This window comes from Colius striatus, chromosome 15 (genome assembly GCF_028858725.1).
Source record: "Colius striatus isolate bColStr4 chromosome 15, bColStr4.1.hap1, whole genome shotgun sequence".
Lineage (NCBI taxonomy): Eukaryota > Metazoa > Chordata > Aves > Coliiformes > Coliidae > Colius > Colius striatus.
The window spans coordinates 1,057,419-1,084,753 of NC_084773.1; the positions used below are offsets into that span (position 1 = coordinate 1,057,419).

At 44.1% G+C, this 27,335-nt stretch overlaps 1 protein-coding gene across 1 annotated transcript in view; it reads left to right on the forward strand.

Annotated features, from left to right (window-relative positions):
• Nucleotides 1–27,335, forward strand: part of SLC6A11 (solute carrier family 6 member 11) — a 121,712-nt gene that overhangs the window by 82,492 nt on the left and 11,885 nt on the right. Inside the window, exons 7-9 of the mRNA XM_062008171.1 lie at nucleotides 14,078–14,181; nucleotides 23,188–23,312; nucleotides 26,714–26,826. Coding sequence (XP_061864155.1) covers nucleotides 14,078–14,181; nucleotides 23,188–23,312; nucleotides 26,714–26,826 — 342 coding nt within the window. The remainder of the gene's footprint in view (nucleotides 1–14,077; nucleotides 14,182–23,187; nucleotides 23,313–26,713; nucleotides 26,827–27,335) is intronic.

Genomic DNA, 27,335 nt, shown 5'->3' on the forward strand with positions numbered 1-27,335 from the left:
TTGGGCAAAGTTGGACTGTTAGTGTTTATTTTCAGATAAAGATAGGCCTGGCCAAACATTTGTTCTTTTATTTGATTTTTTTTCTTTCTAAACATGAGAAAAGAACTATAAAAATGATTCCTGGGATGTTGTACATCTGCACAGAAGAAATCAAGCGAGGCTTAAGTTGGTGCTCTTAAATCAAAGTAACTTCTTTATCAAGGAACATCAAGCAGCCATCTGTTATTTCTCTCACACCTTGAAATTTCTTGGATGGTCAGGACAGGATAACTAATAGGCATTGAAATACTACTTGGAAACAGCAGCTCCAAAGGTTTCTGCCTCAACAATGCTATTTCACACACCTGCAATTCCTCTTTGTGATGTTAATTTGTGTCAGATTAAATGTCTGAACGGGTACCCCGAAAAGGGTGCTTCCCCAACAGTGTGCTTTTACATCACTTGCAGGCAAAACAGGCTTTCAAGTCTGTTTCACTGTGGAAAACTGAAGTTACCTGAGCATTTAGTGTGGTGGAATTCAGAGTCTTCTTGAGATTTGAGATGCCAATGAGAAATGGAGATAATACAGAGGTTAGAAATGGAAGTATTCAAACAAACACCCCAGCATTAAATGTATCTGAGTCTTGTGCCATTCAGAGTGTGGGTGAAGCAGGAGACACAAGTTATTCTCTTAAGATATTAGTTCACTGTGCTGCAATTTCATGAAATAATAGATTTACATCTGAGAGTTGTTACTTTCTGTTGTTTCTGTAATGATGTTGAATTGGAAGCAAAGTTGTGTAGATGGCTGTCCTCAGCAACTTGTCAAGTTAAAAGGAGACAGTTAGTAAGAAACTGGTAAAATAATGTTACCAAATGCAGTATGTTTAGTACCTTAGTTCTTGCAAGGTAGGGATTAGTTGGGGTGGCAGTTTGTGTATTGTATCCTGCTATCAGAATAGGCTGACTGGGAAGTGAATCCAAAGCCTCTGGTGTCTTTCCTGTCTCCTGTTGTACCATGCTGAGTGGGGTAACTTTGAGGATGTCAACTGTCAAATCCACAAAGTGCACTGAAATCAGTTTGGAAACCAAAGGCACTTTTCAAAAACCCACAAAGCCTTGCACTTTGCTCACTGCCCTTCCCTCAGTCACACATGCAGACCTGCAGTCTGAAATGAGCGTTCAAGCCCCAAGTTATCTCAGGTAACACTCTGCAGGGAAGAGGGATTTTTAGGATATAGAAGTAATCATTTCTTATATTAATGAAGATACACCCTAACCTGTATGAGCCCACTCAGGATTATACAAATGGGGAGGTACAACAGTACTTTGTGGCTGCTAGTTCTGGAATCACACCAAGGCAATTAAGATACCTCCTAAGTTTGGGGTTAAGGAGTTTAGGAAATTAAACCAGTCTCCTAACAAACATTATTTCAGCCATGAAAAGCAGTCAGAGTGAGTGAAAGAATTCTTCCCCTAAGCCCCAGAAGGAATCTCAGTATGCTTTACTCCAGCAACTGACTTTTGACATTGGCTGGCAACACAGAAACATACTACTGGTGTGGCTGCTGTATTGAGAAAAGGTCCTGTTCCATTTTAACAGAGTGGTACTTGGCTAACAATGATGCCTCTGAAAATTAGCATTTAAATATGTGTAAAGTAATCTGAGCTATAGAGTTGGTCTCCAAAGGCAGCAATGAATAAACAAAACTTCAAGTATTTAGGTCCTTCTCCCCCTCAGCTCACCATTCTCATAATGAATATACTGTATTCATCCTGTCTGTAAGTAACATTAGCAGAAGGTAGGAGAGAGACTGCCTAGCAACCCACAGAGATCCCAAAGAGAGGTGGAAAGGAAGTGATTTTCATGTAATTATTCACTTCTACAAAAGCTGTTGTCAGGTAGACACTAGAAACATAGCTGGTTTATTATTCTCCTAACCTACTTTTAATCTTTTGAGAATCACTACCATTAAAGAGGGGGAAAAAAGAGCTTAATTCAGCCATTTTCTGCCTGGCCGTTTAAGTTGTGTTTTCCTGCTCTAATGAAGGCTCTGCTTTCAGGAGCTGTGTTGTTTAGAAACCCCTGGGTAGTAAACTTCAGAAACAAACTAAGTCCTGTATCCAAAACTCAGCTTGCTTTTCTTTTTTCCCTGCTTCTCCACAATACACGGTTCATATTTTGTTTTGGTTTGGTTTCCCATTTAATTACCTTTCCCATTGAGTTGAGAGAGCATCTATTTATTTATTTATTTCCCAAGAAGGCGTCTGGGGACATGGGGCAGGGGCTAAAGGGTTTATTTACTTTAGGTAATACAGTAAATACAGTTGGTGCCAGCATTCTTGGATCCATCAGGTTCTTTTACTCAACTTTTTTGAACAGGGGGACCCCAGCTTTGCCCTCAGCTGCAATTCCTTGGAGTTGGCTGAGGCTGCATGGAGATAACAGGGATATTTTAGTACTGCTCTTGCATCTGGATGAGCCTAGAAGGGTTATGCCTCACTTGTAAAACATCATACTAAACTCTCTTTTATGTGGATGACTGTCTGAACAAAGTTACCTGAGGACAGGGTGCATTTTCAGTAAATAGTCTGATTTATATCCTTATTTTTCACCATCACACCTGTAGCATAGGTTCACTAAGTGCAGAATGGATAACTGGAGACATTGAAAGCTCTGTTTAAAGATGTATATTTAATGGAGGATGTCAGCAGATTGGGGCAGCACTTTTTTCTGTTGCATCTAGTGACAGGACAAGGGGTGATGGGAAGAAGCTGGAACGCAACAAGTTCCATTTAAGAATAAGGAAAAACTCTTTCAGTGTTTCAGTGAGGGAGCCCTGGCCCAGGCTGCCCAGGGAGGGTGTGGAGGCTCCTTCATGGGAGGTGTTCAAAACCCACCTGGACACATTTCTGTGTGACCTGACCTAGGTGGGAGCTGCTTCTGCAGGGAGGTTGGGCTGGATGAGCTCTAAAGGTCCCTTCCAACTCCCATCGTTCTGTGATTCTGAGTCATTCTATGAATACACATTGAATTACTCCTGAACTGTAAGAGGCAGCAACATTCAGAGTGGTTATCTTGACAGCAGTCACATAAGTTCTTAGAAGCTTTAACTTCTGTCTTCATTCTATTCAGAAAAGTTACTTTAGAATGGCATTGTAAGAGTCTGGTTTGCTCACTGGTTGTTCCAAGATCTCAGTTTCAAGCGGGAAGCTGTGTTTTCCTAAAGTGAAAAGCTTTTCTTTGTGAACCCCTGGGGTTAACTAGTTTCATTTTGCAAAGCAACTTTTTGTCTGATTTCTAAATAGATGTGTCTTTCAATTGGGTGTAAAAGATTTGTACATTTGTTTTTAAAACTACACACACATTAGGATCAGAAAATAGGTCCTTTTGGGTATTTTGTAGTCAAACATGAAAAAATATGTAGTTACAATAACTGTGTTGATTATGTGAGTACATTTAAATACTAAAGTTTATTCTTCCCTGTTTGTTTTTGTCTGCAAGGATTGATAGGAATAAGGGACATTATCAGTGTACTGCTAGACAGGAAGGGAGTGGGATGTATGCAAGGAATGTGTTTATTCACTTAGAACATCTCCATCTTCTGAGAGTTTGGGTTATTTCTGAGGAGAAACCAATACTTTGAACTGAAATCTGTATTTTGTGCAGTTGCACAGAACAGGCATTCAGCTGATTTTTTTGTCATCTGCTATTGGAAAAAAAAAATCATTTGATTACAAGAGAGTGACTAGAGAATAAATGAAAATGGTTCATTTTCATGCCTTTGAATGCAAATTTCAGTTGATGGCAATGAATTGTCTAGAGTATAATCATGTGCACTTATTGCCATGCAATCTAAAGCCATGGCACATTCCTGCTCCCTATGACTGCTGGGGCAAGACGTGGGTGCTTTGGCCTCTTCTCTTTGCATTTGACAAAGCATTCTGTGTTGAAACTGAAAATCCCCCAAGTGAATTTCTGTCTGTCTTTTCTAGTGGGGTGACAGGTGAATGTTTAACATTCTTCATCATGGTTAGCATATGTGGACCAGAGGAAGCATCAAACACATACTTGTTGCTTTCCTTCCAGTGTGTATATATCCAGCCTCATAAGCAGCTCTACTTGCCATCCTGGTGCTCCCTCCTGCTATTGCCAGCCATGCTACACCATGCCAAATGGAATACATAGTGATGTAGTTGAGTGTTCTTCATAATGAGAAATTTGGGGAGAAAAAAATTACTTCAGTTGGAAAAAGATCAGAAGTAAAATACTCAATCCTCCAGTGCTTCCTATTTTAACATTTTCCTTAAAAGATACATCCATCCAAACATAAAGATGTCACTTGTAGTAGAGGACTGTAATAAATGGCAATTTAAGAAATGGCCTGGGAATGATTCTTAGAGTTGCATGTTAACCTACACTGGGTAGGCACACTTCAATCTGTAGAGTAATTCTTAGTTTCCTAGTGTCTTCAGAAGTTCATCTTGGTGATACTGTCATTTGTTTAAGAGACATGAGATCTAAGACTGGAAAAAAACCAGCCTTGTAAATAAGAAATTATAAAGCTCTCTCCCTAGGAAACTTCAGGCTATGTGATACTTTCCTGTGACAGCAGAGAGTATGTGCTCTCTATGTTCCTCATATCAAAACATGATTTTGAGTAGCGGTCCAGTGGTCCTGCCATCCTGCTGTTTGCTACAGCAGAACACTTATGGTGAGGAGCCTCTGCATGTGCAGGATTTGTGCATTAACAAGTTCCTCTGCAGGGAAAACTGTTCTATAAGAACTGTGGTTTGTTTGTTTAATATAGCCAAGTTATTCATGCTCATTTCATATGCACAATCCCAGCTCTATTTAATAGTATCAATGGAAAATGAAGGCCTATTAATCATGAGAGGAAAGAAGGGTTCCAGTCTGACCTTGCAACAGGGTCAAGATACCTTAGGAGAATCTGTCCATCCATCTGATTGTCCTCTGGATTGCATTTATAGGCTCACAGCACGAGCACCTGACAGCAGAAAGGTCAGCTTGATTTTAGTTTCAGCTCCTATTCAGTCAGATAAGTCAGCTAGTAACTGTAAGCAGTCTTTAATGATGAACTGAGGGAAAAGAAAGAATCAGACTGAGATGAAAGGAGAAGGTGAAATAGGGACTCTTGGTTTGTTCCCAAAGTTGTCAGAAACTTTGGTTTTCATCATATTTTACTCAGTGCTGATATTTCATTTTCCTAGTTTTATGTCAGAAGTTCTTAGATTTGCTCTGACCTGTTGTAGCAGTGCTTGGAGCTGTAGTTGGCATTGCCAAAGGCAGCAGCTCCTTTGATGCTCTTCTCTAATTCAGGTGTCAGGAGGGGAGGAAGGAAGACTATGTTAAGGCACCAGCTGGCAGACTCTTTTGAAGTGGTTTGATTCTCCAAAAGTTCCTAATAGTGCTCATAATCAAACATGTTGTAAACTCCTTCATGTCCAACAGTGATACTCTTTAAGTGCAGATGATGCTTCAAGATTAAAACCTAACATTCTTACAGTTTCTTACAGTCCTGTCACACCTAAACCAAGACAATAAATGAAAGGATGTACAGTCCTTTTTCCAAAAGATGAAGCCAAGATCTTTACTTTGGGCACACTGTGTGAGCTCCATTACTGGTTTCCAGGCTCCATTTGCTGTCCATCTTTTTTTCTACACTGTATATGTTTTTACTTTTGGGGTTTTTTTTGTCTGATCTTGACTTAATCCTCTTGTTGTGGGTTCCTCCACTCACTGACTTTGCCTGCCTTTGATGGTACATGAAATATCCAGATAGCTTCACCGACTTCCAGGGAGCTGGGATGTGCCACTATGGACACACAAAACATGTGCTTTAGAAACCAACCTGAAAATGCTAAACCTCACTATCTGCTATGGGCAGAGATGTTCCACAGCTGTAGTGCATGTTTGATGTTTTCCACACACCCCCTACTTATTGTGAGAGGCACTGGCACATGGACATTGAACCTGCCATGATGGAAGGACTCAAACCCTGGTAATGCACCTATTGAAGTCTGTTTGGCAGCAGGTGACTTTATCCAGGCATTCTTGCTGTTGTGCAAATCTGCAGCCAGTCTATGCCTTTACAGTCTAGGCATTTACCTTGAAATTTCACTTATATCCTGACAGCAAAGGCTTTGTTTTTGAAATTCTTGTTTGAAACCAAAAGCAAACTTCTTTTTAAACACTGCCAAGACTCATCAAAAGTAATGCATAATTTAAAGAAAACTGTAAAGTGATTGCTCATTCTCTGATAACAAAAAGTGAAATCAATGACTATCAGCACTTGGAACATCTAACAAGTGAGCCCAGCATTTAACTGGCCTGGGAGATCTCCTGTATTCTCAGAGTGTTTCATTATGGAATTGTCATTAACCACTCTGTAGTTAAGGATGCTTTGAGCTTTGCAGCTGAAGTGGGTGTTCAAACTCACTGTTAGGAATAATAATTTAAAAAAAAGTGCATATTTATGAAAGTGCCCCATAGGGATGCATATTTCAGCCAATACTCAGGCACTGTGTGGCATTAATCACCTTGATTTGGATAAGAACACTCCAGGAAGCAAACTGTGTGTGGATGCAAATATAAGCAGCCCTTACTTGTTTATCATTTCTAACAGGTCTGTTAACTGTAGGCCACAGGAAAAGTCAGGGAAAGAGAAACAATATATAGGGTTTGTTTAACAGAAGAATCCTCAAGGTGTTTGTTGTTCTAGTTATGTATGGGAAACATGGATGTGGCAGGGTTTTTAGGTCAGCCATTACATTGAGAACACCTTAAACTGGCACCTGAACCAAAGAATCATCTGTGAAATATAATGCAGATCACTGCAAAAAGAGAATGGATGATGTGTGTGTTTACACACACAGACCTCTGAACCTGCAATATGTGAGCACCCAAAAGCACACGTGTAAGCTCAGACTAGTACTCAGGACCCACAGCTACTGCTCAATGTCCTTGCTGGCTCTGTGAGTTCAGACAGCAGTGCTGTTGGGAGGAAATCTTGACAGAATCACAGAATATTAAGGGTTAGAAGGGACCTGGAAAGCTCTTCCAATGCAACCCCCCAGCCAGAGCAGCACCACCTAGAGCAGGGCACACAGGGACTCATCCAGCTGGGTTGGAATGTCTCCAGAGAAGGAGCCTCCACAGCCCATCTGGGCAGCCCCTGCCAGGGCTCCCTCACCTCAACAGGGAGAAAGTTTTCCCTTATGTTTCTTTGGAACCTCTTCAGTTCCAGCTTGTCCCCATTGCCCCTTGTCCATTGGCCATCACTGAGCACAGCCTGGCTCCAGCCTCCTGACACCCATCCTTTATGTGTTTGTAATCATTAATGAGACACTTCTGTGACAGGTGAGATACAGCTCTTGTGTCAGGGCCAGTTGCAGTGACACTGACAATACTGTTTTCCTGTTGATATAAAGCTGGGAGCCTTACTCTACAGCAGCTGTATTCATTCCTGTTACTTTTCTTTGTGTGTAACCAGGCATATGCTTTATTGTCTCTTCAGAGCTCTTCTGGGTTTTCTTGGTGTAAATCCCATCATATCTTTCAGGCCTATATGTGGCCTTTCCTATTTGGTGCCACAGTGACAATAGCAGTAGTGTTCCACACAGTGGTTATTCTCATCTGTTAACTTAGAGCACAAAAAACTACCTTCAAATCAGGGTAGATCTGTGAATCATCCACCAGTATTCACACAGATGGGCATAGAGACAAACGTTTGAACAAACAACTATAGGAAATGGTTGAGCTGATTTAATGTTGCACTGGGTCCTTCCTAAAAAATCCTGTTCTCTTTTGCTTTTCCCATTTTTACCATTCTTTGAGCAACAGATTGAAAAATTAAAGCACAAACTGGTGTCTATCCCAAGAGCTTCTCCACCCAGCCCACAAGCAATGTAGGGTGACCAGGTCCTGTCTTCTTTCAGGGCTCAGGCACACAGGTGGGAGATGCCTGGCTGTGGATTTGAACATACAACCTGCCACAAACACCATTTCCAAGCATCACAATTTCAACACTTGCCTCCCACTTCTGCCCAAAGTGTTCTCCATGTGTATTTGATGCATATATCCTGTGGGCTAATACACAGAGACGTGCACAACGAGACAGAACAGTGACATTCTATGCATAGCTTCCTAGCTGAGGTGTAAAAGGAAGGTTTTCAGGTGACATCATGTTTTTTTTTAAAACTACATATTTTTAGGTGGATCAGGCTGAAAACAACTACTCAATTTTCCCATGTTCCCTAGTCATTAAACAATTTTATACCTTCAGACTTACATTCAGAGATTTCTCATGACTCTAAAAGCTTGTGGAGGTGCCAGTTACAGTTTACTCTTGGAGATGTTTCCTTCAGTCACAGGAGGATACCGTGATAGGTGTGTAGTAGTGTATAGTAAGGGATATAGAAAGTAAAGGAGGGGTACAAAGTTAGAGAAAAACCTGGAATCTAATGCTAGTCCTTCAGGTGTGCAAAGACTGAGGGGAGATCCCATTAATATTTACAAATATCTAAATGGTGGGTGTCAGGAGGTTGGGGCAGCACTTTTTTCTATAGTATCTAGCAACAGGACAAAGGGATGAAGCTGGAACACAAAAAGTACCACTTAAACCTAAGGAAAAGCTATTTCAGTGTTTCAGTGAGGGAGCCCTGGCCCAGGCTGCCCAGAGGGGGTGTGGAGGCTCCTTCCTTGGAGCTCTTCAAGACCCACCTGGACACGTTCCTGTGTGACCTGATCTAGGTGACCCTGCTTCTGCAGGGGGGTTGGACTGGATCATCTCTAAAGGTCCCTTCTAGCCCCCATCATTCTGTGATTCTATGATGATGGAAATAATGTCAACATGTAACAAACTTTCCCTCTGCCTTATTCAGGGGCAGCATCAGTTAGACCCACTTCAGAACAGCTGTGCAGTATTTTGTTTTATTCTTCTCAGCCATTGCTTTGCCCTCTATATATGCTGCTTATCATTTAGGCTGATTGTCACAAAAACAGCTCTGCCTTTCAAAGTGACTTATTTCTGCACTATGTGCTTCATAAACCTCAGATGTGTTGTTTTCAGTGTATGGCATGACCTCATCTTACTTAAGTGAAGATATATAGTGATTTTCCAGTGAGAGGCCGTCAGTCTTTTGGGGATTTTCAGTTTGAAGTAGGTAGACCAGACCTTGTGGTTTTCTTAAATCATTCCAGACACGACTTTCATTCACCTTAGTTGCAACAGGGAGTGCTCAGTGTTTTTGTGCTGCAGTTCAGACACCCATTACATAAGGACTACTCAGCTAATGAACATTTGATGAAGGGTTGCTTTAAGAGATTTATGGACATAACGTCACACAGCAACTTTACAGCAGAGACAGGAGAAGAATGTAATTCTCTAGAGCAGTGTTCTGTTGTCTTCACTACAGCACATCCTCCTTCTTCCTTCTCTGTTCTTCTTCATTCATTACATGTGCTACAATCATAGCAACAAAAGGAGTGAGTGATCCTCCAGACAACAGGATCCTCTGTTCAACAAGCTCGATTCATCTCCCTGGGCAGAGAGATGAATAGCCATGTAAATGAAGATTGTGTCCTAGACCTACACACAAGAAGGCCAAACCAAGGTTACCCAGGCAGACTTAATATCTGGGTGTTGCTAGCTTTTGAGAGCTTGACTTTGCAAAACAGTGCTTTCCCTTTTTAGTAGAAAAAGTTCTTTTTGTTCTGTTTTGTGGAATTGTGTTTGTACCACCACAAGCTCGTCATCAGCAGGCCACAGCTGAGACCACTGCTTGTGAGCTAATGGTGTGAACCAGGAAAGCTGTGAAGTGTGAGAAAGCCTCCAAGTGCAGCTCCAGGCAGAGACAGCTCTGCTTTGCTTGTGGCTCAGAAAATGGGAAGTGGAGAGACTCTCAGTCTCGCTGTCATGCCTCAGTTTCCACTTTGAGAAAGCAAGCAGTGCCTTAGAGCTGAGGCTTGTTTACTTTGCCTTCTTACTTTGGGAACACAGCTTCATCACACAGGCTCACTGAATGGCCCCACTTGGAGGCAGCAAGCATTGTTTCTGTACAGGAGTTGTGGCAATAGGTGTGCTGATGGATTCAGAGTTGGCCTTTCCCTTCTTCTAGCTTGCCTGTGCTGTTGCTAACGTAATACTGGGCCTAGAATGACTAGAAAATGCTGTAACATGGGTGCAAATATGAAAGCACAATCACCATAAAGGTTCTGTGTTTTGGCACTTGGATTTTTAAAAGATTATGGTACAATAAACAAAGGTTTTGTGTTTTAATTGTAATCAGATTTTGGCATGGAAACATTTTAAGTATGAGATTAAAAAAGTCAGAAGAAAAGCTTAGCTCTGTCTTTTGAGGTAGGAGCTATAGAAGGCTATGAAACATTTTCAGTCCCTGTATTTATGAAGGTATACTGCTGACTTGACTTCAACACACAAAGTTTATAAAGCATGAACAGAATGTTCTCTGGTATGGGACCTTCTTCTGGAATTCATTCATGCCAGGAACACATCAAGCCCCATCTCATTTCAGAAAAACCCTGCTCCTTTTGTCCCAGCCTTTCACCAGCTGCTGGCTCCAGAACCCTTGCATTGCAGCTTACTGCCAGTGTCTCCTTTGTCTCTATCCTTCAGAATTTCATTGTTCTTCAGAATCGTGCTACATTCATTCCATGTACTTGGAAAATGTTACAACTTCCAGTCAAAGCCAGACACTGCAAATTCAGGGCTCTCAGAGATAATCAGTAATGCTTTTGTTGCCCTAAGCCAGATGGATGACACCTGCACTTGTGAGTGGTATTCTACAAGAGCCCATCTGCACTAGAAGTTTTAATGAGAACAACTTCCCCTGAGGTACAGTTTATGAATGACTAAGACTGGGTGTGACAGACTAATAAACACTTTGTGTACCTCAACAAATTGTCCAACCATGAATGAGTACTGCAGTCTGATGCTAAATGTCAAATGGTCTCTAGCTGTTGGGGCACAAATATGAACTGACCTATGGTATTAATTGCATGGCTTTAAAACATTGACACCTCTGGGCTTGTGACAAAATGCAACAGTTAATCCATCTCTCATGTTTTCTTTCAGCTGCCAAAAGTCTACCTGTGGTTTCTAAATTTATTCCCCAATTTGCCCCAAATTTATTCCCCAATTTGCCCCTTCCTTGATCAATTGCAGATGTTTTTTCCCATTTCAGAATCTTGACATTGAAAAACTAATAGTCATCACCAATTAAACATCACTGGTTCTCTGAGTGTACATCCCAAAAGGAGCTACACTGCTTCTGTCCTTCCATTGAGTAAATAAAAGTACCTCCTCCTTTCTTATCAAACCGTAGCAGTACGTTCTAGATTAGTGTCATAGAGTGCAACAAAAGCAAAGGGCTCTTCACTCTGGTTCAACCTTTACAGCATTTGTGAGCTTACAGAATGTTTACTTCTCCACATGTATTTGCCACTTTTTGTGTTGAAGCACTGCCAGATGTCACATTCTTTAGAGGAGACTTGTTTTCTGTGAAGGAAGCGATATGGCTTATGGCCAGAATTTTCTCTGCTTTTCTAATGAAGTACACAGGACCTTCAGAGGGATGTGCTCTCTGCTCCTCTCCTCCAGCAGCTCTATTCTTCTTTGCCCCCATTTCCACTAGGACATGCTGTCCAAAGGATAACCAGACTTCTGGTGTATGCCAACAGGAAAGGCTACTGCTCATCTAACTGCTATACAGTGTGCTGCAACAATACATTGTGCAGGAACTGAAATGGAAGGAAGCAGCATGTTCTACATGGGCTGATCCAGTTTCCTGGCTTTTGTTTGTGCTTAAGAAGACCGTGCATTTTCAGTTGACCTATGCTACTTTCAGCTTTTTGGGAGCTTCTGATCTTGTTAAAGAGGCTGTCTATCAAAAGACTTTCTCTGCCCAGTTTTTTCCTTACCAAGTGGTGAAACTTTGCGATGTAATCAGCTGTATCTTATTCAGGATGACAGCAATGAAACCATTTAAGCCACTGATGTAAATCAAATGTGATCCTAATGCTATTCCTAAAGAGAAACACTCGTAACAACTTCAGAGACCAAGGTCTCACTTAATCACTTGTAAAACAAATACATCCACTTGGTATGTTTATATTTGATTGCTATTATTAGTATGGAAATCATTACCTGCATTACTTCTTTCCTGTCTCAAACTACAGTAGCTAATGGTTGCACAGCTATTGCCTCTGGTTATCAGTCAGCATTTTGTTACTTCTCTGAAAAGCACTTCAGTTGCTCTGCTTTAAAAAACCTTAGAGAGCTCATTTATCCCAGGAAACCAAGGGTCAGAATTTATTGGATTGGAAATAATAGTGTGGCTGTGCAGATGTGGATTGTTCATGTTTCTTTCGTGGCAAAATCAGGAGTTAAAGGAGTATATTGACCTATGTTGTCCTCTAGTGTTAATGCACCTAGGCTCCACTCAAATGAAATGAATTGTTTTGTTAGTGTTTTAAAAGTGAAAAATATCACATGTTATATTAATGTTTTGAGATTTCTCTGGGGAGAATAATCTCACTGTGTTAGTTCATATTTCCGCGCCCCCTTCCCCCACTTTGGTTTACAATGTCATTTGCATAACTTTAAGATATAAATGTTAACATAATTACATTATAAAGCTCCTTACTTGCTAAAATCTACTTCCTTGCCAAACTCTGCAGGACTTTTGTTTGTCAATTGCACAGTGACCAGAACATCTATGTCCTGGTGCCATTAAGTGCTGTTAACAAAAACCTTTCCCTGGATAGGTTGTCTCTTCTTGCCTGGTTTAATTTATATATTATCTACAAATGGCATAATTTTTCTTTAGAGTATCTTTAAATAATAAGTGAGAATGAAATACATACAGATGATTCTGTTTAGGTTGCAATTACAAACATGTTATAGTGTTAATAAAACCACTAAAGAATTTATACTGGGTGATATTCTTTTCCAGAAAGTCTGGGTCTCAGACTAAGTTAAACTTCTAAAGGTCAGCTGAGTTACTCCTTGTTTTTACCACTGGGAATGAAAGGGGATTGTAAGTAACAGCTAATGGCACCAAACTGGGAGCACTGGCTGATTCACCAGAGGCTGTGCTGCCATTCAGCAGGATCCGGGCAGGCTGAGAGTTGGGCAGAGAGGAACCTCCTGAGGTTCGACAAGGGCAGAGTCCTGCATCTGGGAAGGAACAACCCCCTGCACCAGCACAGGCTGGGGGTGACCTGCTGGAGAGCAGCTCTGCAGAGAGAGACCTGGGAGTCCTGGTTAATAACAAACTAACCATGAGCCAGCAACGAGCTGTCCTGGGCAAGAAGCCAATGGCAGCCTGGGATGCATCAAGAAGAATGTGGGCAGCAGGTCAAGGGAGGTTCTGCTCCCCCTCTACTCTGCCCTGGTGAGGCCTCATCTGGAGTCCTGTGTCCAGTTCTGGGCTTCCCAGCTCCAGAGGGACAGGGAACTGCTGGAGAGAGGCCAGCGCAGGGACACCAAGATGATCAGGGGACTGGAACATCTTCCTTCTGAGGAAAAGCTGCGGGACCTGGGGCTGTTTAGTCTGGAGAAGAGGAGACTGAGGGGGGAGCTCATTCATATTTACAAATATCTCACTGGTGGGTGTCAGGAGGTTGGGGCAGCACTTTTTTCCATTGTATCTAGCAACAGGACAAGGGGTGATGGGATGAAGCTGGAACACAAAAAGTTCCATGTAAATATAAGAAAAAACTGTTTCAGTGAGGGAGCCCTGGCACAGGCTGCCCAGGGAGGGTGTGGAGGCTCCTTGGAGGGCTTCAAGACCCACCTGGACATGTTCCTGTGTGACCTGATCTAGGTGACCCTGCTTCTGCAGGTGGATTGGACTGGATGATCTCTAAAGGTCCCTTCCAACCCCTACCATTCTGTGATTCTATGACTTTTCAAGTTGTGACTTAGAAAAGGTTTGTCAGACACTATTGCCCTGTACACTTGCCTCTGAAAATTTGTAGTCAATGTATTCATGAAGGTGATTCCTTCTTCATCTTTTTAAATCACTCTATTTTAATAACTCTTTCTGTCTCCAGGTGTGGGTGGATGCTGGTACACAGATATTTTTCTCCTATGCGATCTGCTTGGGGTGCCTGACAGCCCTGGGAAGTTATAACAACTATAATAACAACTGCTACAGGTAATATCTTCCCCATTCTATTTTTACATTCATTTTGAGGGGTGGAAGTGTGCACATACTTAACTTCACTTAGAAACTTCCCTTTTCCTTCAGCTACCTTCCTGAGCTATCATAAGCACATGCACGTGTTCTTGTAGAAGACAAAGAGTTTTTATAACTGTTTCAGAGACACTCTTCCAAAACTGGGTGTTTTCATCCCTTTTGAACATCTGACCCTTGCACAGCCATAAGCCACTCAGTACACACCCAGAAGGGTGTATAATATATGGAGTTTCTATACATGTAAAGTTGCACATGTGAAATGTTTCATTGTATAATGTCTACCTGCTTTAAAAGAAGAACCCTACACAAAACTGTTATGAAAACTCACCTGAGTTTGGTCTGTGCTCTGTTATTTTCCCCCATAGTTTAGTGTCTCCTAGCTAGAGTAGAAATGGGTTTCATTACATTGCTTATCTTTATAGAAATCAGTGAGGAGATTGCTAATGGCTTCAGTAGGTTTAGTCTTCCTTGGATCAATGTCACAATGATATGACTCACACAAGACCCCCATTCCATTTTACTGGCATGGGCAGGAATATGAGCACTAGTTTTTAATTCTGGCATCAGTAGTTATTGAATTAGTTTCCCTACTATTCAACAACCTTAAACACAAGACAGTAAATGACAGTTTGGTTGTACTGACTCCATTATGATCTCCAGACAGAGAATTCAAATTTCATTTTTCTGTAAAGGAGATAATACAGCCCAGAAGCAAAAGAAGCCCTGACTCACTACCCCCAAAGCCCCAAAACTCTAAGGATTTAAATTTTAAGATACAGTTTTACTTTTGAGAGTTCAGGAGACACCTTTAGAAAAAGAATGGGTTTGTGACCTTTCTCTGTCTGCCAGAGAGACACCAAATAGCAGGACCCTCCAGCCAGAGAGGGAATTGGAATGCTGAAAACCAGACATGAATGTGTCCCCTGGTGCAATGTCTGTGGAGCAATTAAGTGTTCTTTGCCATCTGAACATGTAAAGTGACTTAGTACCAACCTAAGTTACTCTCTGCTTGACTATGACAGCCAAAATTCCATATGTTTTGTTGCATGAAGCAATGGAAGTCCCCTGCAATCTTCAGTGCTGACTGACAGGAGGTTGTAGTGAGGTAGGGGTTGGTCTCTGCTCCCATGTAACAAGTGGCAGGACAAGAGAAAGTGGCCTTAAGCAGAGGAGGTTTAGACTGGCAATGAGGAAGAACTGTTTCCCTGAGAGGGGTGTGAGCCCCTGTGCCAGGCTGCCCAGGGAGTTGGGGGAGTCCCCAGCCCTGGAGGGATGCCAAAGCTGTGGAGCTGAGGTGCTGAGGGCCATGGGTTAGGGTGGGCTTGGCAGGGTGAGGGAGTGGACTCAATGAGCTTAAAGAGCTTTTCCAACCAAAATAATACTATTGATGATGTTATTTTTCAGAGTAACAAGAAAGATGCCACAACAGAGGCTAATGAATGAGTGACCAAAGTGTCTCCTAATTAGCACAAGGGATGCCTTAACAAGGGTGCTAATGCTTTTCTCATTTAGTTTTATTTCTTTCCAGTCACATTCCATTTAGAGACTATTCTGTCATTGCCTCAAGGACTACAGCAATCTTTTTACTAGGTTTTTGTAACTACTTACAAAAAGCAGGTGGCTTGATGTGTGATCAGAGAGCTTATGTAATTTTCCTTCTCTTCCTCAGCACACTAGCTGAGGAAGAGCTTGTGAAGAAAGAGTTCAGCAGCTCTCTTTTAAAGCACCTGAGGAAGATGCTGCAACAGAATGCTTTTCACTGGATACAAGCTGTCCTCTAACAAAATCTTTTCACCTATTTCCTGAGTAGGACAGATTTCATTGAGTGCCAAAGTATGATTCTTAAGAAGGCTGAGGAAAGGATCAGGACAGAAGTTAATTACAGAAAGCATCTGAGTTAAATAGGGCTGTAAACAGAGCAAGACATACAAAGCAGCTATGCAGTGGAAAGTAGGATGAAATTGGTATTCTAACCAGCTCTTAAAAAAAATTGAAAGCAAGTCATGGATTTGCCTTTCTCAATACCCACAACGTGCTGTCTCATTGTGACATCTACCACCACTCTTTTTGCACTGTCTTACTGATTATTATTTCTTCTAAGGGGCAGCTGCACTAGAAAACATACAGGTGTTTTAGTGGGATATGGGAGAATCTAAGCTGCACATGGGTTTTTCTTCTTAGTAACCTGATCTCTAATCCATTAACATGGTAAATGAATTGCAAACAAGTCATTTCATGTCTTTCAACTGGAAATGGATTTTTAATGTTTCTACTTATATTTTGATGTAATATATTCATATGGTTCCACTTCGGATTTACAACAGTTCCTATCAAAATTGACTCTTGGGAAAAGATGAAATTAATGGCAATAGCATCAGCTGGCAATGCTTTCTCCATATACATAAGAGAACCTGGGAGTGTTAATTGACAGCAGCTGAACAGGAGCCAGCAGTGTGCTCAGGTTGCTAAAAAGGCCAAGGGCATCCTGGTTTGTATCAGAAATAGTGTGACCAGCAGGGCCAAGCAGGTGATTGTGCCCCTGTGCTGGGGAGGCTGCAGCTCCAGGGCTGTGCTCAGTGCTGGGCCCCTCACTCCCTGCCACAGGGACACTGAGGGGCTGCAGCTCCAGGGCTGTGTCAGTGCTGGGCCCCTCACTCCCTGCCACAAGGACACTGAGGGGCTGCAGCTCCAGGGCTGTGTCAGTGCTGGGCCCCTCACTCACTGCCACAGGGACACTGAGGGGCTGCAGCTCCAGGGCTGTGCTCAGTGCTGGGCCCCTCACTCACTGCCACAAGGACACTGAGGGGCTGCAGCTCCAGGGCTGTGTCAGTGCTGGGCCCCTCACTCACTGCCACAAGGACACTGAGGGGCTGCAGCTCCAGGGCTGTGTCAGTGCTGGGCCCCTCACTCACTGCCACAGGGACACTGAGGGGCTGCAGCTCCAGGGCTGTGCTCAGTGCTGGGCCCCTCACTCACTGCCACAGGGACACTGAGGGGCTGCAGCTCCAGGGCTGTGCTCAGTGCTGGGCCCCTCACTCACTGCCACAGGGACACTGAGGGGCTGCAGCTCCAGGGCTGTGTCAGTGCTGAGCCCCTCACTCACTGCCACAAGGACACTGAGGGGCTGCAGCTCCAGGGCTGTGCTCAGTGCTGAGCCCCTCACTCCCTGCCACAGGGACACTGAGGGGCTGCAGCTCCAGGGCTGTGCTCAGTGCTGAGCCCCTCACTCACTGCCACAGGGACACTGAGGGGCTGCAGCTCCAGGGCTGTGTCAGTGCTGGGCCCCTCACTCACTGCCACAGGGACACTGAGGGGCTGCAGCTCCAGGGCTGTGCTCAGTGCTGGGCCCCTCACTCACTGCCACAGGGACACTGAGGGGCTGCAGCTCCAGGGCTGTGCTCAGTGCTGGGCCCCTCACTCACTGCCACAGGGACACTGAGGGGCTGCAGCTCCAGGGCTGTGTCAGTGCTGAGCCCCTCACTCACTGCCACAGGGACACTGAGGGGCTGCAGCTCCAGGGCTGTGCTCAGTGCTGAGCCCCTCACTCCCTGCCACAGGGACACTGAGGGGCTGCAGCTCCAGGGCTGTGTCAGTGCTGGGCCCCTCACTCACTGCCACAGGGACACTGAGGGGCTGCAGCTCCAGGGCTGTGCTCAGTGCTGGGCCCCTCACTCACTGCCACAGGGACACTGAGGGGCTGCAGCTCCAGGGCTGTGCTCAGTGCTGAGCCCCTCACTCCCTGCCACAGGGACACTGAGGGGCTGCAGCTCCAGGGCTGTGTCAGTGCTGGGCCCCTCACTCACTGCCACAGGGACACTGAGGGGCTGCAGCTCCAGGGCTGTGCTCAGTGCTGGCCCCTCACTCACTGCCACAGGGACACTGAGGGGCTGCAGCTCCAGGGCTGTGTCAGTGCTGAGCCCCTCACTCACTGCCACAAGGACACTGAGGGGCTGCAGCTCCAGGGCTGTGCTCAGTGCTGAGCCCCTCACTCCCTGCCACAGGGACACTGAGGGGCTGTAGCTCCAGGGCTGTGCTCAGTGCTGGGCCCCTCACTCACTGCCACAGGGACACTGAGGGGCTGCAGCTCCAGGGCTGTGCTCAGTGCTGGCCCCTCACTCACTGCCACAGGGACACTGAGGGGCTGCAGCTCCAGGGCTGTGTCAGTGCTGGGCCCCTCACTCCCTGCCACAAGGACACTGAGGGGCTGCAGCTCCAGGGCTGTGTCAGTGCTGGGCCCCTCACTCACTGCCACAGGGACACTGAGGGGCTGCAGCTCCAGGGCTGTGCTCAGTGCTGGGCCCCTCACTCCCTGCCACAGGGACACTGAGGGGCTGCAGCTCCAGGGCTGTGTCAGTGCTGGGCCCCTCACTCACTGCCACAGGGACACTGAGGGGCTGCAGAGCCGGGCACAGAGCTGGGGAAGGGGCTGGAGCACAAGGGGCTGGGGAGGGGCTGAGGGAATGGGGGTGTTGAGCCTGGAGAAGAGGAGCCTGAGGGGAGACAGGAGCCCTCTCTGCAACTACCTGAAGGGCAGTTGTAGGGGGATGGGGGGTCAATAACTTCTCTACAGTAATGAATGACAGGACAAGAGGAAACGAGCTCAAGTTGCCCCAGGGGAGGTTTAGATGGGACATTAGGAAGAACTTTTTCACTGAGAGGGTTATGAAGCATTGGAAGGGGCTGCCCAGGTTGGTGGTGGAGTCACCATCCCTGGAGATAATGAAAAGATGCATAGCTGAGGTGCTGAGGGATATGGTTTAGTTTAGTGTTGGGCTTGTGGCAGAGTGAGGTGAGTGGTTGGACTCAATGATCTTTCCAACTGTAATGATTCTATGATGATTCCATGAGAAAGTTGTACTCATATTTCCTCTAAATTATAGCAAGCAAAGACTTCCTAATCCATCCAGATTTTAAGGGCTGGATTACCTTCAGACAACCTCAAGAGACGGAAGAGGCAAATGTCCTTGCTTAGCATTTGCAGCCCCACTGCTGTGTGCTGAGCTGCACATCCACAGCACCATACAGGTGTGTGACCCCAGGGGTTGGCTGCTCTGGTGCTGCTGTGGTGCAAAAGAGAAATGAGTGATTCCACACACTGTCAGGAAATGAACAAAGCTTTTCAAGAAATGAAGATGTGTCTTCTATCAAGCTTCTAGCTGAAGAGGAAAAAAGGAATGGGAATTGGTCTTGAGAGGATCCACAACAGTAAGGGTGTAACTGAGGGGTTAAAAAAGGCTCTATGGCCTCTTCTCTAATCAGAGAAGCTCCTTAAGGAAGGTGGAATCAATTTTCAGCAGTGTCTGGCCTGTCAGGCAGGGAGAGGATAAGGGATGCAGGTCTTGGGGATAAGGGATGCAGGTCTTGAATTATTCAGGTGATTGGCAAGCATTAATTTGGAAGAATGTGAACTATTCATAAACATTTGAAGTTTTCCTTTCATTTAGAATCAGTTTGGGCTTAAGTCAGGCTCTGCTGCCTTCCTACCAAGGATGCTTATAAAAAATTGATGGAAAATCAATGGATCCAGACCCTCCTCTCGGGTTTCCTTCCTGTAGCAGTAAGAAAAGAGACTGATCTACAGGTTACACACTTCTATCTAAGGGAAAAACAAAACCCAGGAGTTGAGTCATTAGTAAATTTTCTGCAAAGATTAAGGAAGAATGGAAATGAAAATCAGAGATTATGGTTTGATAATTTGCACCTACACCTGCAACTACTTTGTACCGTGGCACTGTTGTTTGTGAGTCTCCCCTGTGAGTGGAGGAGTGGCTGTTCTCTCACAGATGGTGTACTTACATAGCATTGCCTAGCTTCAACCCCTTGGGCCCTGCCCTTGGATTTTCCCTTATGAGGAAGCAGCAGAAACTGCCAGGGGCTCTGAATGTGCACAGGGAGAAGTCTGTCTGCACTTCAAGCCTTTTTCTCATGGTTAGAAAACAGCAGCTCTCAAATGCCCTGCACCATACCATCCACTAGAAAAAAAAAGAATCTTGTTGTTTAGGCTGCATTTGAAGCCTGGGAATTATCTAAAATAAGTCTTATCTGCAGAAAACAGGCTGTTCCAAATATCATCATCATAGGACTGGTGAGCAACTAGATCCATCACACTCAAACAGTATGTCTTTCCTCCTGCCTATGCCCCCCTCCCTGCCAGGGATTACAAATTACACCTTTCTGACATCTCTTATCGACAGAGTTTCATCACATTGAACTCACCAGCTTCTTAGGTGAGATAGGCTGGAGTGACAATCTCTCCAGAGCTACTTCAGCACTGAAATGCTCTGAGAAGAGTGCTTAGGAAGAGGATCTTTTTCTGTGTTTTATTTCTCTGCAAAGCACAAAGAACCCCATGCTCCTGGCTGCTTTCTTCTGGATTGCTATTTTGCTTTAGTGCTTCCAAAGTGTGTAACCAGTCTGGCTGTGCCTCACTAAAGGAAGGAATTTCACATGAAAAGCATATGAATAACATAACATGAAGCACCTGAAATAACAGGTTAGAATTATGACCATTTTCAGAAAGTTAAAGGACCTACTTACCCCCACTACTGAGCAAACAGTGTTAGAAACAGTCCATGCACAACAGAAGTCGACCTCTCCGTGTCCAAGTTGTGATCTTGAATGAATGAGAGTATTCATTCTTTTCCATTTCTGGACAAAATATGGCAATTTATAGATGGTATACCATATTGATTTTTGTTTTCTCTATGAAATGATTATGGAAACATAAAAGCATTCTCAAAATTAACTACAGATATGGTGATGGGAGAGAGACAAAGCCTTCCTGGGCCCAGTGGTTGTAGTTCAAGTGATTGCACATTGCAGTATGGAAACATTCTGCCATTTAGGATGTACGTGTCTGATGGTAAGGTGAGTCAAAGTCAGTGACAGGAGAGCTTTGAACAGATGTGAGAGGCAGTGCAAGGAAGGAATAAGATGATGGAACTTGTCACCTCACCTTCAGCTTACTAAACTGATGAGATAAAGCTACGGGACAAAAAACATCAGATGCAACAAGCAAAAGGACAGAGGAGTTACCAAAGAAGAATGTATGGCAGGACTTCAGAGATATAAATCATCTCTGCTTCTCCAAAAGACACTACAAATCTGTGATAAAGATGGGAATCATTATTGAAGATGTGGATTCAGAACCAGTTGGATTTTACAGGGTCATTTCTTCTGATGGATAGCTTGCACAAAAATGACCTTCAGAGCCGTAGTAGGATGGGAATAAACCAGACTATGGTATAGGCTTGAGAGAGCTACAGGGCTCACCTGGTGTTTCAGTGTAGAAATGCTAGTTTACTTTCAGGCATCCAGGTTAGATTATTGCTTTGTCAAGTCTCTCACAGCAAACACACTTAAAAGGCTGACTGTCACGATAGATAACGTTCTAGCTCAGCCTGAAGTGCTATCTGGAAGCAGGGTGAGCAACGATATCTCACTGTGCTCTGGGGAAAGAACACACCTTTCTGCAAGAGTATTTTCTCTTTTTAAAAAGTGATTTACTGTTGTGGCATTTCCAATCTGACAACAAAAAATATTTCTTTATCTTGGCTTTGTAATTGTCATTTCTTGATATGTTGGATGAGATGAGTGTCCCTGCACTTCACCTATTTCTTAGACACTTTTTTAGACATGAACATGCTTCTTAAAACATGTATGGTGCTTTTCATTACTGCTGCTTCTTAAAAAGGGCTTATAAACCCAACTGGAGAGTTGGGCAGAGAGGAATCTAATGAAATTCTACGAGGGCAAGTGTAGGGTCTTGTATCTGGGAAAGAACAACCCCATGGACCAGTACAGGCTGGGGAATGAACTGTTAGAGAGTTGTGTAGAGGAAAGGGACCTGGGGGTGCTGTGGGCAGCAGGATGAGCCTGAGCCAGCAACGTGCCCTCGTGGCCAAGAAGGCCAATGGCAGCCTGGGGTGGATTAGAAGGGCTGTGGGCAGTAGGTCAAGAGAGGCTCTGCTCCCTCTCTACTCTGCCATTCTGAAACCACATCTGGAATAGTGTGTCCAGTTCTGGGCCCCTCAGTTGCAGAAGGACAGGGAGCTGCTGGAGAGAGTTCAGTGCAGGGCCACAGAGATGATGGAGGGGAGCATCTCCCTTGTGATGAAAGGCTGAGGGAGCTGGGGCTCTTCAGCTTGGAGAATGGGAGACTGAGGAGTGACCTCATTCATGTTTACAAATAGTGGTTGTCAGAAGGCTGAAGGCAGGCTTTTCTCAGTGATGGCCAATGACAGGACAAGGAGCAATGTGTATAAACTGGAACAGAAGAGGTTCCAAACAAGTACAAGGAAGAATTTGTTCCCTGTTGAGATGAGGGAGCCCTGGCAGGGGCTGCCCAGATGGGCTGTGGAGGCTCCTTCTCTGGAGACATTCCAAACCCAGCTGGATGAGTTCCTGTGTGCCCTGCTCTAGGTGGTGCTGCTCTGGCAGAGGGGTTGGCCTGGATGATCTTTCCAGGTCCCTTCCAATCCTTAAGATTCTGTGATTCTGTGATTTCATATGGATAGATATGGCCAATATACTGTAACTGGAATAGAAATAGCTGAGGTCTGAAGGTGGGATTTTTTTTCTAGGAAACAAACCACTACCATTTCTATATCCTTTACAACCAGTTCATATCCCCTGGAACATATTATTACAACTACTGTACAAAAGCTCTTAACACCATTCTTACAGAACTTTTTATCTTCTTTGAAAGAGTCTACTGAAAAACAGTGAGTACTAACAGGTTTGCAATTGAACCAGTTAAAACACAGGCAAGGATATTATGATGGTATCTTCCTGCTCATGTCTGACTAATTCCTCTGAGGCATAGTATCAGCTCAGAGCTTATTCTTAATGAGCAACTTCATGTCTGTTCCTGCAACTTAGGGTTGTCTTAGCCCTATGGCTCAGTCTGTGAAAGAAACCCAGGCTCTGGAGATCAACTGCAGTGTTTTTTATTTATATTTTCAGAGACTGCGTCATGCTCTGCTGCTTGAACAGTGGCACAAGCTTTGTTGCTGGTTTTGCTATCTTTTCAGTTCTTGGATTTATGGCTTATGAACAAGGCGTGCCCATTGCAGAAGTTGCTGAATCAGGTAAGTTCCAGAAGCAGCTTTCTGAGGTCACAAAAGATGCCCAGAGATTGCTGTCAGAATACTTAGTCTTGTCTTATGGATGAGTTGAGTGCTTTGCAGCTAGCTTTGGAAAAATCCTCCTAAAAAGCTGTTACCTGACTCATTAGAATAACTGCTATATGAACAGTCTGTAACTTTTTTTTATGGTCATGCATTTATGTGTGTAAAAATATTAATGTTACCATGCACAGGGCCAAATTCATAAAGTCAAGGAGCTATTGTAACACAAACTTACTCCAGCTGATCATCCAGAAATTGTTTAGCAGAGATAAATTGCTCAGTTACACCCTCGAGTGTTTTATCCTCATGAAAGCAGCATGCAGTTCTCTTTACAGGAGGCAGACTGAAATCCAAACAAATATTTGTTCCTTCTGAAAAAGAAAAGAAAGATGTTGCTATAACAGTAATGAGAAACCAGCTGCTTGGGGGAAATCTTTGGAAGCCCTCTGAAGTCTGTCTCAATATACAAGGTCCTGTCCTGGGTTTGGCAGGGATAGGGCTCTTGTGCTGACCTCACACTCCAGAGCAGTGGCACCAGCCAGTGCTCCTTTGCTCTGCCCCTTTGCTGTCCTTACAGCTGCTGCTTCTGTCCTTCTGTTCTGTTCCATTGTCCTTATCTCAACCCACAGAGCTCTACCTTTTCCTCCTGATTGTCCTCCCCATCCTGCCAAGGTGAGGAGGGGTGAGCAACTGTGTGGTTTGGTTGTTGTCAGTTGGGTTTACACTATGACAGTTCTGTTTGGCACCCAATGTGGGGCTTGAAGGGTTGGGAGGAGGATAGATCTGACCAGAGCATGCTGGAATTTATCATACAGATTTCTCACATTAGTTAAGCAAGGTAGCTGGTCACAATGCTCATCCAGTTGTTTACATGGTGATGGTATGCAGGCTCTTTCCTGCTCTATGTGTTCCCTGCAGTGCCCTTTGTCACCTCAGGGAGAGTAACGAGGACCATGATTCTGTTCTATTAGATTCTTCCAGCTTATGATATGATTGTATTGTTGGTTATGAGGCTTAGCTGGTATTTGTATACAGCATTGTTGTCACTCCCATACCTCGGGCTTTTCCCTTTAGAATTCATTAGTAATGTCACTCAACCTATGGAGAAGGTAGGGAGGGATACATTCTCCCACCCTTTTACCTCCCTTTTCTCCTTCTGGCTAATTACAACAACATTTGAGAAGTTTGGATGCTCATCTCAATCATCCTGCTTTTACTGTTATGTCTCCTGAATAAGTTTCACATCTTATAGAATCATAGACTGTTTTCAGCTGGAAGAGCCCTTTCAGCCCATGGGGTGCAGCCTCTGTCCCAGCCCTATCACCCACCAGCCCATTGCCCTCAGTGCAGCATCCACCCAGCTCTGAAACACCTCCAGGGATGGTGACTCCAGCAGCTCCCTGGGCAACCCCTCCCTTTGCCTGACAGCCCTGGCAGCAAAGAAACTCCTCCTAAAATCTTGCTTAGGGTTGTAAAATTTGTTAAGAGTTTCACCCAAAGATCTGCCCCAAGGCTGGATAGTAATGAATGGAATGGCATGTGGGAGAGTATGAGCAGTTATCTAGACAACTTCTTATCTCTTGTGGTTTGGAACTTCACCCTCAAACAACTACAAGACCCTAATAGAGTGACAGAGTATTTGAAAAGAAAATGTGGCAATTCCAAAGTGTCACAACTGACCCCACTGTGCTGGGCTCTGGCTGGTATCTACCAACTACTGTATCTAGTGACAGGACAAAGGGTAATGAGAAGAAGCTGGAACACAAAAAGTTCCATTTAAATGTTAAAAAAACCCTATTTTACTGTGAGGTGAGGGAGCCCTGGCCCAGGCTGCCCAGGGAGGGTTTGGAGGCTCCTTCTCAGGAGGTCTTCAAAACTCACCTGGACATTTTCCTATGTGACCTGATCTAGGTGGGATCTGCTTCTGTAGGGGGTTGGACTGGATGATCTCTAAAGCTTCCTTCCAACCCCCACCATGCTGTGATTCTATGATTCTGTGTTTAGGCAGCACCATCAGGGGGAAAGGGAGAACAACAGACCAACAACTACCCCAGCCTCAATGATATGCACTGTAACTACCCAAATCCCAGCAACAGCTCTTCAGCACTTCTATGGATGTAACATCTTGAAGCATCACATAAAACTCAACAGGACAAAAAGAAACAGGAGTGCTGCCCAGAAAGAAGAGCAGTATAGTGGTGAACTACTGAGAAGGAAAATCTTTCATGAAGTTAGTTAAGGTTAGCAGGAAAACTTCAAAGCAAGTAGAGCTTCACTGACACTGTTGTAGAAAATGTTTCTCCTGTCCTAAAGCCCCCAGGAGAACTGGCTTATACTATTACAGAAACTGTAGAGAAAAGGTTAAAAGACTACAGCAACTCTGGAAACTATAGGGGCTTGTAAATACTGTGTTAAATAGCAGTAGAGTGTTGACAGGTCAGCACTGGAGGTACTGCAGCAGGAGCACAGAGGTACTCCTTTATCAGCCTTGTGATACTGCTTTTGTATCCTTACTTTGAGAGCTGGGTAACTTCAATTAAGGCATATGGGCTAGGTGAGAAGTTATTTTGGCAGATCTGAGTAGTTGCCAATGCTATTGCAAAGATGTTCTGGTTTAAAGATCTCTGTCAATACACAGCCAATGGATTAATGTTATGTACTAGCAGCAGGACTCAGAAATGTAAAGCAGGCTTTGAACAAACAAGTAGACATTTGGCTTGCACCATGTCTAGCCTCCAAGATGTAAGTTCTACCACTAACTGCACCCTTGCACAAGTTGTTAGCTACAGTGCTGTCTTAGGGAAAAAGAAGTGACTCCAGAGTGATATAAGTTACACAAAGCAATCACAGGACCACATGCTGTTATTTATTCAGGCTTGTGAATCTCGCTGTACCTCCACACAAAGAAGAAGGAGAATGTGAAGGACAGTGATGTCTTGACCTTGGATGTGCCAAGCAAGCCTTTGTTAGTGATTAGCCTCATCTCCAAATGTTTAGACTGTTTGTAGAGACTTGGGTTTGTCTAGGTCTTTAATCCTGTGTGTTGCTCCTCTTATCTGCCATGGAAGAACAGTTGTGGTGGGTTGACCTCTGCCTGCAGCTAAGCACCCACATGGCTGTTCACTCACTCTCCCACCCCTATGGGATGGGGAAGGCAGTAGGAAAACTGAGAAAACTGGTGGATCCAAATAGAGACAGTTTGTAAGTGATGCTATGCAAGTGCTGTCCAGCCAGTGCTGCTGTCAGCAATGCTCTTCCACCTACAAATCCAAACTGCTGCACAGGCTGTTGTGAAGAACATTGACTCCATCTCAGCCCCTGGACACAATATAACCTGTTTCTTTTCGTTTCTTCCTTTGCAGGACCAGGTCTCGCATTCATTGCTTATCCTAAAGCTGTTACCATGATGCCTCTTTCTCCTCTGTGGGCAACTCTGTTCTTCATGATGCTTATATTCCTTGGATTAGATAGTCAGGTATGAAACACTGTTTGAATACTCTGTCACACTCCCTAGCATGGGGACATCACCATCCTTGATGTAAACAGCATCTAGCCCAGTGAAAGAATGAACCTTAATTTCTTGCTTAAAACCACTGAGTCAAGCTTCTTATTTTTAAATCCTGGTTATGAAATGCTGGAGATTCCTTTACAATTGACTGTGCACACTGATTCAGGCTGACTGCAGCTTTAGTTATTAACATGGAAATCAGTTTCAACTTAAATACAGCTGGTTAAAATTCACAGTTCAGTAATGCACCAGTTTGCATTAGCACCTTTAGCAAGTCACAATTAACTTTGAAACTGAATATTAGGCAGTGATAGAATCCTATGGTGTAGTATACTTCAAGATACCATAGCAAGAAACATGGGTCATATTCTGCAGGTCATATTCTATGTAGGAAAACACAGAAGTTGCCCTTCCTATGTGGCCATCAAATTGTGAAAGCTGTCACATGGCAAATACAAGGCAGCTGGTGTTTCAGC